Source organism: Amia ocellicauda, chromosome 19 (assembly GCF_036373705.1).
Source record: "Amia ocellicauda isolate fAmiCal2 chromosome 19, fAmiCal2.hap1, whole genome shotgun sequence".
Classification (NCBI taxonomy): domain Eukaryota; kingdom Metazoa; phylum Chordata; class Actinopteri; order Amiiformes; family Amiidae; genus Amia; species Amia ocellicauda.
Window position 1 is genome coordinate 19766110 of NC_089868.1, and position 18743 is coordinate 19784852.

Genomic DNA, 18743 nt, shown 5'->3' on the forward strand with positions numbered 1-18743 from the left:
TATTGCAGGATGAGGTGGATAACCTATAGATGAATTATAGTGAAACAACATAAAAGCATAAATCTTCTAGGACTAGTGATATGTGAATGTATTTACATATTCCTGAAACAGCAGCCAGAGAACTTCAAAGTTGTAGCAACATACCTTTTAGTTTTCTGCAAGTCTCCTAAGGTCCACTAGATGCCACCAGTGGCCTACTTCAAACAAGCCCATAAATCAAAGGCCAGGAATGTTCTAATCCATTAAATTTGACGCATATGTCTTCTAAATTGTTTAAAAAAACCAATACAAAATTCTCTTGCTGTACTTAATCTTACTCTGTTTGCATGTCTGTTGGTGAAACTCGTAAGATCCCAGCTTTTGCATTTCTTGCTGATTGTGTTATACAGTGTATCATATATCATCCCAGTACATGGCAAATATTATGTAATATTAAAAATATTGTAAAATTAAAGAACCCATAACATGATAATCATACCTTGTGGCATACCAGTTGTTTTTGGACTAGTGTCCTTAACTAGCTTCTGACAGTAATTGAAAAGTATTGTGTTAATAACAAAACAGCAAAAATATTGGAAGTAGTTTTGTTATTATTTTTATTTCTTTTCATTTGTGAAATAACCATTTTACAGTTTTCATTTGTTTCACATGTCTTTGGCTTCTTAGATGATATGTTTATAACAACCTGTAATAATCTGTTAAATATAAATATTTCTAATAAAATTAAGAAAGCAGCATTAGAAAAGTGTTTGGATAGGCACTTTAAAGAAGGCATATTGAGTGAATATAGTACATATATGAATGGCATACACAAACACACACACACATACCAAAAACAATAAAAACTCAAATTTCTTACGTTTAATATTTGTAAAGTATAGCTTTGGTATACTGTCTATAATTAAAATGCTACATGAAATACTATAAAATCTCTACTTGTTTCCATTGGTACAATATTAAATATAGAAATACAATGCATCACCAACAGTGGTCTCTCATTAATTTAGTCGTCTTCATATTGTGCAAATAAAAAAAGTTCATTTGGGTGGACATTCTTTCTTTGGCATTTCTTCCTGGAATCCGTAAGGCCGCTACAGGAATCTCGCTCTTCCCAGATTACACTCTCCTGCCTAGCTTTGCCATTCTCATTCTCAACGCTGTGAACAGAAAATAATGTTTCTGTGAAATGATTTATTTCCCACTAATCATGATGACAATGTTTCCACCCCGTGGGTTAAAAACTCACACAAGATTAAACTGTTAGTACCTAGAAAACATACATTTCTAGAGAATGAATAATGGAGCAATTATCACCTGCATGATAATTTCCAAAACCACATATATCCCGTGGAAGCAAGAGAGCAGAATAACATCCCACTGACATATCCTTCAGCCTGTTTCTGCTGACAGGAAAGTGTCATGATTTTCAGTGTTCAGGAACTCGGAGTTCTCCTGACCTGGAATCAGTGGTTCTACAAGATAGTTGCTATGACTACTGACATGAACAAGTCATTCTATTGCTTATGATTTATCTAAAATGAGATATAATATGGGTTGTATGATTAGCATTAACTATTAATAATTTGAAGCATATTTTTCTATTGTCAGATCCTGTATGTCAGTGTTTTAAACTAGTCACACATGATTTTATTTATTCTTCTTCTTATTTATTTATGTATGATTTGTCAATGAGGTGGGGACACTATTTTTAACCCCCTTCTAATACTTTTGGCCAGTTCTAGCCAAAATGTCCCAACATAGTTAAAAGAGGTCCTTCATTTAACGAGACCTGGCATAATTATGTAAGACTAATACCACTCACCCCTGGCCCTGATGAGATACCACAGATCTTAATGTGTGAATTAACCACTAAGAATATAATAATTGCTACCGTACTGTGTTATCTTGTGATGAACTCTTTGAAACTGTTCGGAAATGTATTCATAGCTCATTAATAGGCATGCACATAAAAAAAGAAAGTTTTGTCCCTCCTACTCCAATAATACATGCAAATCACGTCTAAAATGCATTAATACATTAATTATCTTCTTTAAACACGTGGCAGAAGATAACAGGACTGAACTAAGTAATTAGTCAGAAGAGATGGCAGTTTGGTGCAAGTAGTGCTGTGAGGAGATTTATTTAAATTAGATCATGTTGTGTGACAACAGGTTGTTTTGGTTGGATAAGGTTTAGTGTTAGAATGCGCATTTACATGGTCACCTCAATTACCATTAACTATAAACAAGATCCATGTGTGGTTTCCCTTTATAGCAATCTGCAGTTTTATACGAACATTTCTGCTATTTACTGAGACTATAGACTATAGAATAAAAAATCAAGGTAAAGAAATACGATGCAATAGATCTGTTACTCAATTTCTATTGTTTCAACATTATTTCAGATCATTTGTAATTAATATCAAATGTTTAACAATTATGTATCTACATCTTACAGACGGCAGCAGAAAGACCTTTTTTTTTTAGTTTTGCAGCCCAAGCAAAAACACCTTGAAGTTGCTATAAGCTGTTAGTGAGGTGCTTTTGATTAATACAAGCAATGGTAAACACTTTGGCACGGCTATCATGTTTACAATTAAATACTTGAAAGCTGAAAGCTCTGGCAGAGACAGAATTGGAAGTCAAAATAATTAAGCAGAAGCTAATATGTTTACTGAAGTATTTATTATCAAACACGTTCTATTTTAACTATGCAGGAATATACAAAGGAATAAAAAGCAATTAAATAAATAAAAGTTAAAATGTACAAAACAGATGGCAGGCAGAGGTAGTCTTTCATGCAATTATAGTGAGAACACAAAAGACAACAGATGTGAAATAAAATGCATAATATAAAAATATAAAAAATAAATTAAAAAATGTCTCACTTGATAATGAATTTGCAAAGCGCCTCGAGTCTTGATTGTATAGCAAATAAAATTACAAATGCTACAAATCTACACTATGATGTAGAGTCACACTCGTCTATTATTACTGTAGATCAATTATCAAAACAATAATATATTTACGACCAACTACTGGATGGAGGTACAGTTTGAAATAACAAATTTACCAAAAGTTGATATTACAGTCTGTAGGTCCTCCCATTTATGTCTCATACTGACAAGTTAAACAATAAATATCCAACAAAAGGGACCATAGGAAAACTTAAAATAATTTCCCTACAGTGCGAAATTATTTTAGACTTCAAAGAAAGCCAGTTTCTGTTGTACATTGGTCTATTGATATTCAGGAAGTATCCACCAAAGAACCTATATCTGTAATTGTATTCTGCTATACATAATACATGATTTCAGGCATGTTAAGAAGTGAAGCACCTGTATGCAGGTAGAGTGAGTTCGGCATGCACTGTGCATAGAAAGAATGAGCAGCTGGTGGAAATGTTCTTGGACACAATCAGATGAGAGGTCAGGATGTTAGTCATATAGAGGTGTTACATCAATGAGCAACAGCGCTCTTTTTTCTTTTTAATACCTGTAACGGAGGGGTCTTCGGTGCCATCTCGGCTCAGCTGCCCATCTTGGAACGCATCGCAGGGGTAGTGATTCAGCCTTGGGTCTTGATTCTGCGATGAGACTGAGTTTTTGGAAGCTGAAAGGCTGTGATTCGCTGTTGCACCTGGAAGGAAGTAGCCTGTGGAGTTCACTGTGGGCTGGAAGACCTTGCTATGGTATCCATCAGGGTGGTAAGAGGGCTGCAATTCATTGTCGTCATCATCTCCGATAACTACCAGCTCTGCCCGAATGGCCCCCTCAAATCCCATTGCTTGCTGTTCCTCCTCTTCATCATCTACACTTTGGTAGCCCATGAATATCATGGTAACTGGTTCTTCACCATCTATATTGGCAGGCATAGCATGTAGGACGTCACATTTGGGATCTTCAGCGTAGGCCGTAGATGGCTGCATGCTGCTAACCCCTGAATTAACAAATACTGCAGCACAGTGATTCTCCTTGGGGTCTTGATATGGAATTTGAATGGGCATCTGGCTATTTTGGAGCAAATGGGTTTCATCACCATTTGTGAAAGCATGCTGGTTATTTCTGGTAATTGGGGGCTGTCCAGCAGGCTGAGATTTAGTGGCATGTCTGTGTGGAATGTGATGCCAGGTTTCCATATCCTCTTGAAAATGAGCACCATCATCGTAAAAGAGTTCAGACTTCGTGGGAACATACCTTTCGTTTGTTTCTTGGAGACCATTGGGCTCCGGGGTGACCCGTTGTTGGTCGTGCTTCTTAGGAGTTGACGGCCTGCTGTATGGGCTTGAAAAAACAGGTTCATGGTACTCTAAGGCAGTCTTTGACTTCTTCTCGGTGGCTTTCCTCAACAACTCCTCCACCTCAGTCGGGGTCAGTTGGTCAACACCGTTCTGAGTGACTTCCCCGTCAAAGCGCAATGCAAAAATTGATTTTCTACCATCATCGTACACTTTAATGCCTTTCTCTTGAAATGCCTCAGGTGTGACGGTGGCAGTTGACAGGACTTGGCTTTCTCCTGTCTTCATGTCCTTCTGTACACTGATCTCCATTGCAAACAAGGCTGTAGGGAATTGAATAGTATTGGACCATCATTGGAAAATACAGTACAACATAAACAAAAAACTTTTTCCAATGGAGAATGGCTACATTTATTGAAGGCTATACTGCTTACTAGAATAGGAACCTACAGATTGATTACACTATATAAGTGTAACTTGCAATTGCTTTTCCAACTTATGTACATATGAAATGTATATGTGTTCAAATTACTATATTTGGAAAATCAGGCTGGTAGAATCTGTCACATCCAATGAAATATGCAGTTGGCCATGGGGTAGACATAGTTTCCAGTCCTGTCATACTGGAGGTCTCGTTTAAATATTAATTAAATCCACTATACATAAAACATGCCTTTAGTATTTCCTGAAAATCTTGAATGCCTGTATTTTGACATGTGAAAATTAATAAATGATATAGCTAAGGACAGTTTTAGAAATATGTATAAAATAGCTTTTCACAAGTTTAAATCTTACTTGACAATCCAACTGGATTTCTTACCTTGTTTGTCTGGTTCATTGACTGGTTCCCATTCTGGATTTGATATTTTTTTCACCTTTGGTCTGTAGGTCTTTGGAAGATCTGGTATTTCAGAATAAATGTATTTGACAGGATCTGTAATGAAAAAGCAACTAGGTCAATCAACCCACATCTTTAGTGCTTAATAAAAAAATGTATGTAACAACAGCAAAAGCAAAACAAATCCTTACCTTGCTGGATGTCTGCTTTTATTTCCTGTGAGGAAATAGTTAAAAAAATTAAAGGTCGAAAAGAAACCAGGAAAAACAAAACAAAAAACTAACAAAACTAAAATTATATAAAAATAATAAACATAAAAATAGATCAACCAGAACGTAAATGCCAACACATGATGCAGGAGATGTGTTCTCTTCAGTTTCATCTAAACATGAAAGGACCGCTCAGAAGAAAACACACCGTTTACCAAATCAGCCTCTGAATATTTGAAAGGATAAATACTCTAGGATCTCGTTTTACCACTGAAATAGTTTGGATCCTTTTGGATCCGCCGTCTTCACCTCTCCAAGAACTGTTTTTCATTTTTAGCTAAACAGCTGCCACCAAGCCAGACAGGATTGTTAAAAAAAATCCCATCATTTCCATTTGATCACCGCCATAAAAGTGGTTTATAAAACATGGTAGAATTACTTTGTTGTTTTTGCCTAAGCCGACAACATTTCCCCCCTCACAATTAAAAGCCTCTGAAGACTGTGACAACTGGGAGCTATTCGGTGAATTGAGTATAAATGCACTATACCTTTATGATGTCTTCGGCCGATTTCTCAACTTCCTTCAGCTTTTTCAGAATAAGTCCCTCATTGGTTGAAATCCTCATCTCCTGCTTTTCAAGAGAGTCAATTTCATTTTCCACCCTGAAAGCAATACACAAATCATTACTTCAAGGCATTATTCCCACAAAATATATTTCACTGTGTTTGTACATGTGGAAAAATATATTTTGGAAACCTTCAGGTGGATAATTCACAAGCTATTCCAGCCTATAGCCTCTTCTGCAATTACACTATTTAATTAACTTATATGACACAGAATGTACTTCTCTATGTTTTATTAACTGATTTTGTTCCCATTGGCCAATGGCTTCAACCATTTCTTCTCTTTAATGAAAGAATGGCAACATGTCTTCACTGAATGAGAAAGTCCTTTTATATTGTAGTGTTTTTGTTTTTTTGCTACCTGGATTCACCGGCTCCCATAAAACAAGAAAGACACAAAACACAAAAGTCCCAGATCACTACAATATTATACTACCCACCCCCAAACACTGTAAAAATATATAAATGCTTTCTTAACTGATCACAACGGTACTGGGAGAAGGCTGTATGATTCAGTGATGATGCATCATTGGATGACCACACAGTACAGACACAGAATCATGTTTTATAAGTAAATAATTCCCCAGGGATGACCGACCTCAGCAATCTTAAAACCCTGCTGTGACAGGGTACTTGTAATGTTGATTAGTGGATGCACAAAATGAACTCATACTTGAGATAATAAAGGTACTGCTTTTTCATTTTGATTTCATGCCACATCAGTCTTAGTCGATATTCCTGGTTTAGCTGCAGGACACGTTTTTAGAATCTATTTAAGCATGTGAATGCCATTTTATTATCTCTTTACTAGGGCAGAAATCCCTGTTTTCAGAAATAACTATAATGTTAAATTGCTGAGATATGCCTATTAGTACTATGATGTTCCTGTCAAAGTAGCCTGGGATTTAACTCACCTGCCTCTCTTCTGCATCAGTAGAGTAAAATAACACTTTTAAATAGCTAATGAATGGGCATTTAAAACCTTTATAATATTTTATGCATATTAATATGTTATTCTGTAATTTTCCTAGGTATAAACAGCAAGTAACTGTGTCATATTTCTCTCTGAGATGGAAACAAATGTAATATTCTTTAATCATCTGTATAGGACAGTGACTTTGACACTTCTAGAAATGATTTTTATGCTGGTTCCACCTCACAGCTGCAATGATTCACATTCTGATCTCATCTCCTCATGTCTTTACATTTCCAGTCTCCAAGTGACCTAAACTATATGTAACCAAACATAGCTGTTTGGCATGGGGAACAGCTTTTAAGGTGATGTCCTTTTCATGAAAGGTTAAACCGAATGACCGTCTGTTGTGTGGACACTAAAGGTCTCGTGAAAAAAAATCATGAGTGTTAATTCCAGAGTGCAGTTCAAATTCCACCACTGACCCTATTAAATCCACACTGCCCTGGCAAATTTCTGACAAGCATCCATCACCCTGCACAGAGATACAGCAACAATACATGCCTGGACAAGACATTTTGTTCTTAAAGGCTCTATTTTTCTGGGCCTGACTGATGTCATGCATTAGCTAATTTTTGTTTGGTAACCAAGCAACAATAGGCTCTAACATACTGATAAATTATGTATCATAGAACAAGATTATTATATATATACTAATGGAAGACGTTATTTAACAATCTTGGGATTTGAGAAGACTTCCAAGAGTCGTGGGCTGGAAGAAAAAACGTTCTCATAATGACTTTTTCACATCTTCTGTGTGTTGTGAAGTGCTCAGCTCCTTTAACTGTACAGAAAGCTTATAACTTAGGACTAGATCATCACAATTGTATAACCAGTTACTCCCTTTCTCACTATGTTATCAACACTGATGAAACACATCTGTGGTTCTATATATAGAGTATTCTGGCCCTAATAGTTAGACGTTTTAATTAATCTTTGTATATATTGATACATTATATAGCATACCACAAATGCTTACTTGCGAAACATACAATTCTAATTGTTTCTGCTTCTCAATAGCTGTTAATAATTGGTAGAGGTTGTTGTCTAACAATGTAGTGCCAAATTGTTTTTTCTATTGTTGAGGATAAGCATTTCTTAAGCAGAGGCGTTGTAAATTGCTTACATACGTCTGCACCTGTCACTTGGCTTGGTATTTGTAGATCCTTTTGCTATGCAGACTGGACAATCCCAGTCTAATCCCCAGTCATGGTCTTTAATTTAGAGCTATGAAGGATTGCAGTAGTTTTGGACCACAAACACTGAATATAATTTCATATCAGATACCTGCGGATATTGCTTTCCAAGATGTTGGCTTGTAGCTGATCATCTTGAGCTTGCTGTTTCATGGCCTCTTGTTCCTGTTCATTTTGTCCACTCATTCCATCCATGAGCCATTTCTCCCTCAAGGCTTTTTTCTATTTGTAGAAAGAAGAGAGTCATTTGGGGGTTGTGTCAATAATTGTGCATCTGATGTATTGTATGAAAACAATGAAAACTCTCATCAGATTTGTAACATGATTGGTGAACGTAACATGTTTCTAATTAATGTATTTTTCTTGAGTTTGGTAACAATGTAATATGTAATATTTGGTTTGTGTTTGGCCAAAGAATAATTACTAATCAAATGAAAAACAAATTCCAACAATAATAACTTTACCATAAATGTTTGATGTCCCTTCACAGTGTAAAAGTAATTTTCAGTGAATTCCTCTTTTCCATTGTACTTCAAACAACAACTATATTGCTTTTAAATTCTAGATTGGGAAAACCATACCTTCAGATACTGAAGCTTTAGTTTTTCTTCTTCTATTTCTACCCTTTTGTTTGCGATGTCTTCTTGGATTTTTCTCTTATCCTGTAATCAAAAATCACATCATATTATGAGAGACACATTCTATAGCCCCCACATATTTATTCTCTATCATGGCTCCTGTTCACTATGGGATGTGTTTATCAATAGTTTTCAACATGAATAACAGTGTTTAAACCTTTCCTACATTGAGTGTTACTCTTTTGGAGGTTTCATCTTCTATGGTATTTTGATCAGTCACTTCATCTTGGAACCAAGTGAAGTCTTCTTATTGCACCAAAGGATCCACAAGTCTGAGTCAGTTTAATATTTCCAGGAAACATTTTAGTATAATTTTATTATTCTGTTTCCTATTGAATAGAATCTCTTCACATGGGACAACTGTGATTTGTTCAATGTATTCCTTCACAGATAAATGCTTCATATGAAGTGAGATCTCTGTCTCACACATTAAGAAAATATGAACACAACAAGTTAGATTTATCAAATTTGTGTCAGGGAGAATATTTCAGTGACTTTGCACATCTCCCAGCCAGGTTGATCAACAGATCACAGGAAGACAACATCATGGATGACAAAAAGGTGAGCAGGCTCAGTTCTATGGTAGGAGAAGGTGCTTTTAATAGATTTAATAGAAACCATGACACTTTTTAATCATATCCCATTACACTGAAGTGGGAATGATGTCAAACACCATCCAGTAATCTGGGATGAGGGCAATGATATTGATAAGACTATTAACCACTAATACAAAGTCAGCTGCCCAAGGTGTTTCTGACAAGCAGAAGAGAACATGCTTTTACAAGAAACACACTGAAGGAAATCACCAAAGAATCTACCATTGCCCATATATTGCATTCACACAAATTAAGTCATTCAGATATTTCCTTAATCATGTCTTTGATTAAAAGCGTGTGGATTAACAAACGTTGTTGTCCCTCTATCCATAACAACAGATGTTTCCTTTAATTTAAAATGACAGCTATATTTAAAGTTTTCTAGAGTACTTGACAGAAAGAACTTGTTACACAACACCGTACAAACGTGCTTACAATCTCAATTCATGGCAATCATGATGGTTGCACTTATTGTTTTCTATTAATAGTCTTCACTTGATCCCTGTAAAACACAGCCTCGGTGAAAACGGATAGCCCCTCGCACAGTAAATCAATGACTCTCGGGCTGCATCAGAAAGGCCAACTGTGCATGAAAACACTTTTCACCGAAACGATAAACAACACGAGTTACAACCAAGCATTTATTGTTTTATGTATGACTAATCAGATTCCTTTGGTTGTAGTAATTAGCAATTCTATTAAAAAAAACAGAATGACCCTACTGTTTTTTCCCTGCCCCACATGTTTGACCTTCAAAAACACCAACCACAAACAAGCAGGATTTTTTCTGTCAAAGTATACTGAAACATCATTCACTGAAGTACTAGGATCGCATCAGCCCCATAGACACCCTCTTTTACAGTTTGTATGCCAAACCAATCAGTGCTCTGTTGAAACATTTTTGTAGGTATTCAAACAAACTTTGAAGCTCAAAATTACTTCCTCCTCCCCATAAATAAGCACAGACACGAACAAATAAATAAATGTATAAATAAATGAACACTTTTCCCAATAGACCAGAAACATTGCAACATTTTGAGGGTTTATTAAGCCAGAAAATCTTACTCTGTAACAATAAGATACAACTCCACTTACCGTAATGGCTTGGAGTCTCTCCTTCAGCAGTTCTGCCTCTTCCATTGTGATGCTGAAATAAAAATAACTTAATTGTGAAAGCTGAAGGGAGCACAGGGAGTGAGATCAGCGTGGAGGCTGGCGTGCTGGAGTGCTGAGGATTGTCTGGGTTGGCAGGACGGACGTTGGGATGAGTTTGTGTCGAGCAGAGGCACATGTGACGGGTGGCTGTTGGGGGGGGGGAGAGTGCAGGGGAGGCAGAGTTGGATTGCTGGCATGAACGGCATGTTTCACTGACACTTCACATGTCAAACTTATCCCTGGAGGATTTATAGGGATGGAAAGATTGTACAAGATTCTTAGAACAATGTTTTATTCATTCTTTGATATTGGGAACAATCCTGTTTAGTTTCCTCTCTGTACTGCTGTTGTGGACGACATATAAAGAATTTTGTTGGACCCAGTGATTAATAAAGTGATTCGACTTTATTAAAATATGTCCATTACAATTTTATGCATACACATGCTGCAAATGGGTCATACACAGATTTATTTTTAATTAAATTCCTTCCTGCGAGTTCATCAATGATCTGAAGGGAGTCTTCTGAGAATTGTGAACTAGCTGCTTCATATAAAGATCCTCTCTCATCAAACTGAGGTCTATGTTCAATTTTGCTTTGGTATTGACATATTTATCCGGTGAGTCATTGCTGTTAAACTGGCCAAGACTTTGGCTACAATGTTTTCTGTAAAACATGTTCATTAGTATTTTAATGTTCTTATTTAATTCAGTATGATTAATCTTTCCAATGATTACTCGTATGTCATCTACGTGAAGAGGAATTAAGTAGAAATTGGGGGGGAAATAATGATGGATCCCATTGCATAGAAAGAATGATTTACAAAGTCATAAAACTGATATATTCTTTCATCTAATTTGGTTAATCCTAGTTTCCAACTCAATGCAGATGACACAGACAGCTGTCTACTTCCACAGTCTCCTGTGACTTTCTTCCAGCAGCACATAAGCTGCCAGGGTGCAGGATATTGAGAAAATAGGCCATTACCAGCTGGTCTTAAATCAGAGACAATTTGGCTACATGATTTCTGGAACTTGGAAACCCAATACGTCTCCTTCATGACACATATGTTAGATGCAGCTGCACTCATTACAAGTGAGGTGGAATTCAAAGATCCCAGTCTATACATAAATGTCTGACATGTTCTTTCAGTGTCATGTTATTTAAAGCATGTACAGATATGACCACCTCTCACTATTAAATAATCACCATTTTACTCTCTACTATATAGTCTATATACTATACTAAATATTTGTATATACTTACTTATACAAATAGATAAGAACATGGTTTAATAAAACTGTGTGTGTAAGGAATGCTTTTATCAAAACTTATTTTGACAGATCAAAGCCATGAATTGATATATAGTACAGGACTCCTCACAGAGCTGGTCAGCACATCCACTATCACTTATACAACTGGTCTCGATGCCAGTGGTCTGTCTCTTAAGTTATGTTTGCAGGCTGAGGACATTTATGTTCGAATTACAACAAAGAGAAAGACTACAAAGACTGACCTCTATTTTAAAACAAGACTCAGAAAACATACATCAAAGTTACTGACACTAATTATTGATATACTGACCAGCTCTAATTATGTCCCAGTCAAAAGATATGTATTACCAAATAATAAATTATAAGTAATTGCAATAATGTGAGACAGATCTTAAAGTACAGCTTTGGGCTAAGTGAGTTAATGGAAGAATACATTTTTCAAATAATTGTTTCCTGTTTTTGTAACTATTATGTTATTAAGTATCCTTTATCATTTATCTCTGACATGATATCATGTTGTAAGTGTTGCATCACCTCACATGAACTGGGTCATTACCCTAAGTCTGTAGGACCTGGCCTACTTGTTGTTGTTATTTCAGCATGTATCCCGCTAAGGCCAAGACTTCAATCATCACGTCTAGACTGTCACACTGACTGGATCCTCTGCAGTACCATAAAAAAACTCTCTGGTTCAGTCCACTGTTCAGTGGTACGTGCCTAAATCTTAAACAATATATTTGACCTGACCCTGAGTGGAAAACAATATTTTAAAAGTCCTCCTGGATACAAAGTACATTTTATTTTCTTCCCTTCTTAAAAAAATAAAAAAGCAACAGGCACATTTGTTAGATTTTTTTTTTTTCAGTAATTGAAATTATATAAGATTAACAGAATGACTCATTCGGGGGAAAAAAAAGTGGGTGTGGGTGAGATGTGGCTGAGTCTGACTATTGTGACTATTTATCCCACGCCCACTGAATGCAATACATTCCTGCCACATGCATAGCTAATGTACTATATAAATGCAGGAAAGTATTTTCTTTTTTACAAAACCAGAGCCTGCTTATATTCTACATCTGGGTTATATATACTGTCTACCAAAATGACACTTGGTCATGTTGTACCTTGATAATGAAAGGAAATGACATGATGTTTCTAGGATAAGTTATTCCTCACCTGTTTTAAAGCTACATTTTTTTATTTATATACAACATCTAAATATAACTGACCACCCAGCTTCCCCTCTACCAAAGCAGCATTGCTGCCAGAGACTTTACAACTATGGGTGATTACTGAAGATTTTCAACAGGTGATATCTCAGTCAACCAACTGTGTCTGACAACAGACTCCTGGCATGTGGGTCTCCAGGGCTGAGTATCCCTGAATGGTGACAAATATTATCCTGTGTTAAATGGAATATGTAATTGGCAGAAATATCACTTGGGAAGAAAAAAATAAAATAAAACTATCACCCTAGTGATTGCTAAATGACATATTATATAATTGTTAAAGACCAAAGCACAGCCTTTATAATCCTATTTTTCTCTTGTAACCACTAAATTAGTCCTTTCCAAAGCTTTAAAACAGTTTTTACTCTTTTATAAATGTAATCAGTCTTTTTTACCCAATGCTTTTCTGTTATTAACTTCCCTTTTTCATAAAGAATATATTGAATTAGGTATGTGGGTGCAGGAAATTAAATGATAAGACCAGCTATAATAATGTCTCATTTGAAAGGGACTATTAAAGTTCTACCCCCAGTATTTCACACACCAAATTATTTTTATTAAAATAGTATTTCCTCTTGAGAACAAAGTCTCTTGCATTTATACTCTTCTAAGACCCCTGTTGCTGCAGTAAAGAACATAAGACACAAACCACACAACAGATAATTGTCAGTCACTCCCTACACAATTTCTATGGTTCAGATAGGAAGGCTCTCTGTAATCTGCCCTCTCTAATCTAGTCATTAATATCTTAAGCAGTAAATCTCTTTCAGCATCTGTTTCAAGTATAGTTGGTGAACACATATTTACATTGTGTTGTGCCTACTGCTATTCTGAGAAGCATGCCCTCTTTCTAATATATTCACTTTCAATCACCCATTAAAAGTCTAGCAGATACATTTGGCAATGCTTCCTCTAAAAGATGCACCTGACATCTTTTAAAGAAAATTATTTTTGTGTGTGTGTAGGAGAGTATACATGTCTGTGTGTTGGGGGTAGAGTGGGGGTGTCATGTGTACTTGTGTTGCTGTGTAGCAGTGTTCACTTCATGAAGTTCAGGCAGCTAACAGCTAACTTATTGTTTTTGTATTAATTTTGTGAACATTGCTTATAATATGTCAATGCTTACTTGAATCCCTAAGAGCCAAAAACAAAACACAACACAATGATGGTTAACATATATAATAAAAACAGAAACTATCAAAGTAAATAATGAACCTAATAGTGCCCATTAAGTACCCACATTCCTATAATCAAGACAATCTTAAGGGCTTCAGTGGTTAAAGGAAAGTGTTTTCCCTTGCTTGCCTTCTAATATTAAAACACTGGATATTTTGCATCTGTTCACAATAGGTTTTAGGGACTTCCAACTGTGAGATCTTGTGGCCGAAATAGCAGCAAGATTAGAAGCATTAAAAGATTATCAGAGACCCCAGGATATCCTTCCCTTTTGTTTCATATTACCGCATGAAACCACATACATATAATGCATTTTAAAATCAAATAACAAAGCCATTCTTGTGTGTGTATTACTAAAGGATCAGTTTGTCAGCAAAACTGTGCAGAAACTCCTGTGGTACACACACACATCCACTGTCTGCAAGAATGTGAAGCTCACTTACCAAAAAAAAACCTGATAAAATGGACAGATCTAGACTGCAATCTAAATATACACGGTTACAGCAAAACCAATTCACAGAAGATAAAGCACTTACCAGGTCTGTGTAAATCAGCGAATACTTCCTTGGTGACCAGAGTAATCTGAGCTCACTCCCTTGTGCTCAGTGTGGCGTCCCGCATAGCTATGCTCTAAATACCAGGCTGAGAGTTCAGGTAGGCTGAGATGGGGTTACCAATGGCTGTCAGTCTGCCCTTTCTCCAATGAAAAAAGGGTAGGTTTCTTCAAGAATAGACCCTCAGCCCCTCGGATGCCTGTCAGAGCCGCACTGTTCACAGTGAGTCAACATCTCAGTGCAAACAAAAGCCTCAGCTTCAATAAAAAAACTTCTCTGACTTGGCTGTCTCTTCCCAGACTCTGTACAGCTGTCTCCCTCTGACTGACACGCACAGGCATAGCTGCTGACACGCAATTAGCAAATTACTTTTCTCCCAAATTAGCTTCAAAGACTTTGCCATTACGTCAAGCTGTTTGATTTCTCCCGTTATTTAACTGTTAGCCTATATTGGATTTAGGTAGTTTAAATTCAAATTTGATTTTAATCCTACAACCACTACTACTACTACTACTACTACTACTAATTACTCAACCTATTTTTATCCCCATTACTCTATAGGAGGAAAGAACTGATTACAAAATATAGTTACATAAATATGTACCTAAAAAAAAAATACTGAAGTTATGTATAAATATCTATATGAACTCATAGGAACATATGATCTAATAGCTATTGGAGACATATCAATCCTTAATTTATATTTTTAATTATTTAAAAAGCCTGGTAAAAAGTAAGTATGACAGAAAAGCTTTGATTGAATGATGTGTTGTGTAGTATGTACTCTATTGTACTTTTTGTATTGATTAAACATACCATTATCTGAGATTTGTTTTTAACAAAACCGCAAAAGATACAAAAAATGAACATTTAAATGTGTTAGTTATAATATTTATAAGGACCCTGTAGCATATATTTCATGGCACATGATACCTTAACTCTGCTTCACCTGAACTCTGATACTGACAGCTAAAAATACATTTAATCAGTATGGAAGAGCACTCTGAATAAAAGTGAAGGACTATCATGTGGTATGAAGTTATGTAACCATCATCATAATGGAATATAAGAAATTTAAAGAATTGTGCTAAATACATGTTACATATCTTCATTTTGAATTGGTTCATATGAGACACAGTAGATCATGCTACCTGCCAGCTTTACCGATGCCCTCTAGACTCCTGACCCTAGCCTTTTCTCTGGGCCTTTAGCTGTATATTGTGCTTTAAAAAGAGGCAGGATTAAGCATTCACATTTTCAATTTCACCAGAGCAACCACACTGATACCTTCAGCGGGAGCAGAGGTGGGTAGAAAACGTATCCATGGAAACATCATGAAATCTCCAAACGTTTTGTTCCACATTATGTAGGCTCACATTTTAGCGAGAAATACAATTCTAATGTGCTATTCCAACACCCAGATAACAAAACAACCATGATAACAAGACAAAACACCTTTGTATTTGCAGTTATTTCTGTCCCATGATGCTCAGTGTAATGTACATGAGCAACAGTATCCCTTTATCCAAAATAATACAGTTAATATTTTGATTATGCACAGTTCTTAGTCACATTTGTAAAGATTTTTCAATATATATTCTGACCTATTCTACCTATCTTGTGAAATAATACAAATATTATTTATAATTAGTTTACAAATTGAAAACAAATCAATAAACAAACAAAATATTTGAATTGCCTCAAATTAGATGTTAGCCATAGTAACAGTGGTAAAGGTCTGCAAGAAAGAGGATGCTAAAAACAATTACACACATTTAAATAAATTAATTGGGTAGTTTGTAATATTTCTCCTGTGACAAATCTGTCAGCTGGTCTTAAAGTGAGCTCATAAGGGTAGAATGCTAATTCAAACTGCTGATTAACAACATATCTCCACAAGCCAGGCAAGGGACAGGTTGCAGAAACCAGTCAAATAACAGACATTCCAGCAGAGTGGTCTGTTGTCTGTGGTCCGTTCAAAATCTCAGCCTCACCAATGTGTAGAATTTTCACCCAGTCCTCTAATTAATGAAAATCTGTCAGATCCACAACTGATGCACAGTCCATGATGGTTAGTTTAATTTGCAACATCCCACACACCGTCTGGCGTAGGAAATTGACAGAATCGCACTGGAAACACACACCAAACAGGCTGTCTAGTTTAGAAAGAAAGCACATTCTATTTTTCATGATTCGAAACTTGGCCTGTTTTCTAATTTGTAAAGTAACACATACTATATGTAATTTCCACTTTGTTGCAACCTGTCCATTGTTAGCACTGAACTGTTAAACAATACTGTAAATTAAAAATGTAAACAAGCGTAAAGCTTAATTTAGAGTATTGTTTGACAGTTCAGTTCGTATTCATAATTCTCTCTCTCTCACACACACACACATACACACACACACACACACACTATATATATACAGTACTGTGCAAATGTTTTAGGCAGGTGTGAAAAAATGCTGTCAAGTAAGAATGCTTTCAAAAATTGACTATATTTATCAATTACCTAAATGCAAAGTGAGTGAACAGAAGAAAAATCTACATCAAATCAAATTTTTTGCATTCAAAACAGCATAAATAACCAATGTTTTATTTGCAAATCAGACTATCTGAACCTTTTACTGAGATACATTTTATTTATTACATGCCCCCTGCTGCTCCCTTTATCTAAATAACTGTACAGCTCTCCATAGAGTCCCCATGTTGTTGTTGTGCAATCCGGAATTAATTAGTTTCTATAATTCCAGGCTAAGAATAATTTTAGAATATCAATACACTGAAACCTTATGCAAACTAGGGCTTGATTTTGTACTAGACAAGTACTAGATGAGTAAATTAACTTTTCCTTAATACAATGAAAACAGTTTACAGAAGAACAATATGAAATGGACTCTTCAGCCCATTGTGGTCGACCTACATCCTGTAATACTAACAAAGCATCTAAAAGGAACTTCACTGTCAAGCAAACACATGACTGCATCCGAAGCTCATGCATTTAATACATCCTTTAATAAGTAAGTTGTCAAACCACCCAGTTAGTCCATCTTTCCCGTGGTCTGCCTCCTCATCAGAAACACCCAACACATGGAAGCCATTTATAAGTGTGACAGCTGAAACCAAGACTGACCTCAGAAAAAACAAAACAAGCCGAGTTTCTGTGCGGAAAGTTGTCAGAGTAACCGATTTCCTTTTTGAACAGTGAATTCCAATCAGTGCAGATTTAGCCGTATGGTAGCTGGTAGGATGTTATGAACTGACCACCTTGCTTTCACAGATACAGGACAGGGGTCAAGCATTTCCAGAACACATGTGCTGAGAAGTTCAAGAGCCCCTCAGTCACAGCAGCATTTTGTATTTACACAAACTGTGACAAAGAGATATGTCAAAGAACCGAGGTGCCACTGAACCTAAATATATAGCATGGCATATTCTGTTTCAGTAGCTCATCACGTAATAGTAATCAATAATCACACAACACTTGTGCTGTAATGTGTTGCATTCTGCATATATTTACCATGACAGCCTGCATGTGGTATTTGTTAGTCTTGCATATTTAATGATTAAATAAAGACTTGTTGTTTAAATGTCTTTGGTATTATTTTGTAGCTTGATTAGATAAAAACAAGAAATATCGAGATATATATCGTGTATCGCCCAAACTTCTAAAAATATTGAGATATTATTTTTAAGTCATATCGCCCAGTCCTATTGTCAAAAGTGTAGAATTGAGAACAAGGGCAGTAATGTTCAGACTGTACAATGCACTAGTGGACAGTTCTGGGCTCCACACTTCAAGAAAGATATCGCTGCTCTAGAGGCAGTTCAGAGGAGAGCAACCAGCCTTATTCCAGGTCTGAAGGGAATGTCCTACTGAGAGACTGAGGAACTGAACCTGTTCACCCTGGAACAGAGGAGACTACGTGGGGACTTGATCCAAGTCTTCAAAATCATGAAAGGCATCGACCACATCAAACCAGAGGAGCTTTTCCAGATCAGCAGGGACACACGCACCCGGGGAAACAAAAAGAAATTGGGCTTC

At 36.1% G+C, this 18743-nt stretch overlaps 1 protein-coding gene across 1 annotated transcript; it reads right to left on the minus strand.

Annotated features, from left to right (window-relative positions):
• Positions 1–579: 579 nt before the first annotated feature.
• LOC136714957 (palmdelphin) lies at positions 580–10567 on the minus strand. Its single transcript, XM_066692606.1, has 8 exons — positions 10406–10567; positions 8658–8738; positions 8168–8298; positions 5832–5946; positions 5266–5290; positions 5057–5170; positions 3495–4559; positions 580–1157 (listed from the first exon to the last, which is right to left on the minus strand). The coding sequence occupies exons 1-8, from the start codon at positions 10448–10450 to the stop codon at positions 1117–1119; spliced, it is 1617 nt and encodes a 538-aa protein (XP_066548703.1). The 5' UTR covers positions 10451–10567; the 3' UTR covers positions 580–1116.
• Between the last annotated feature and the right edge of the window lie 8176 nt (positions 10568–18743).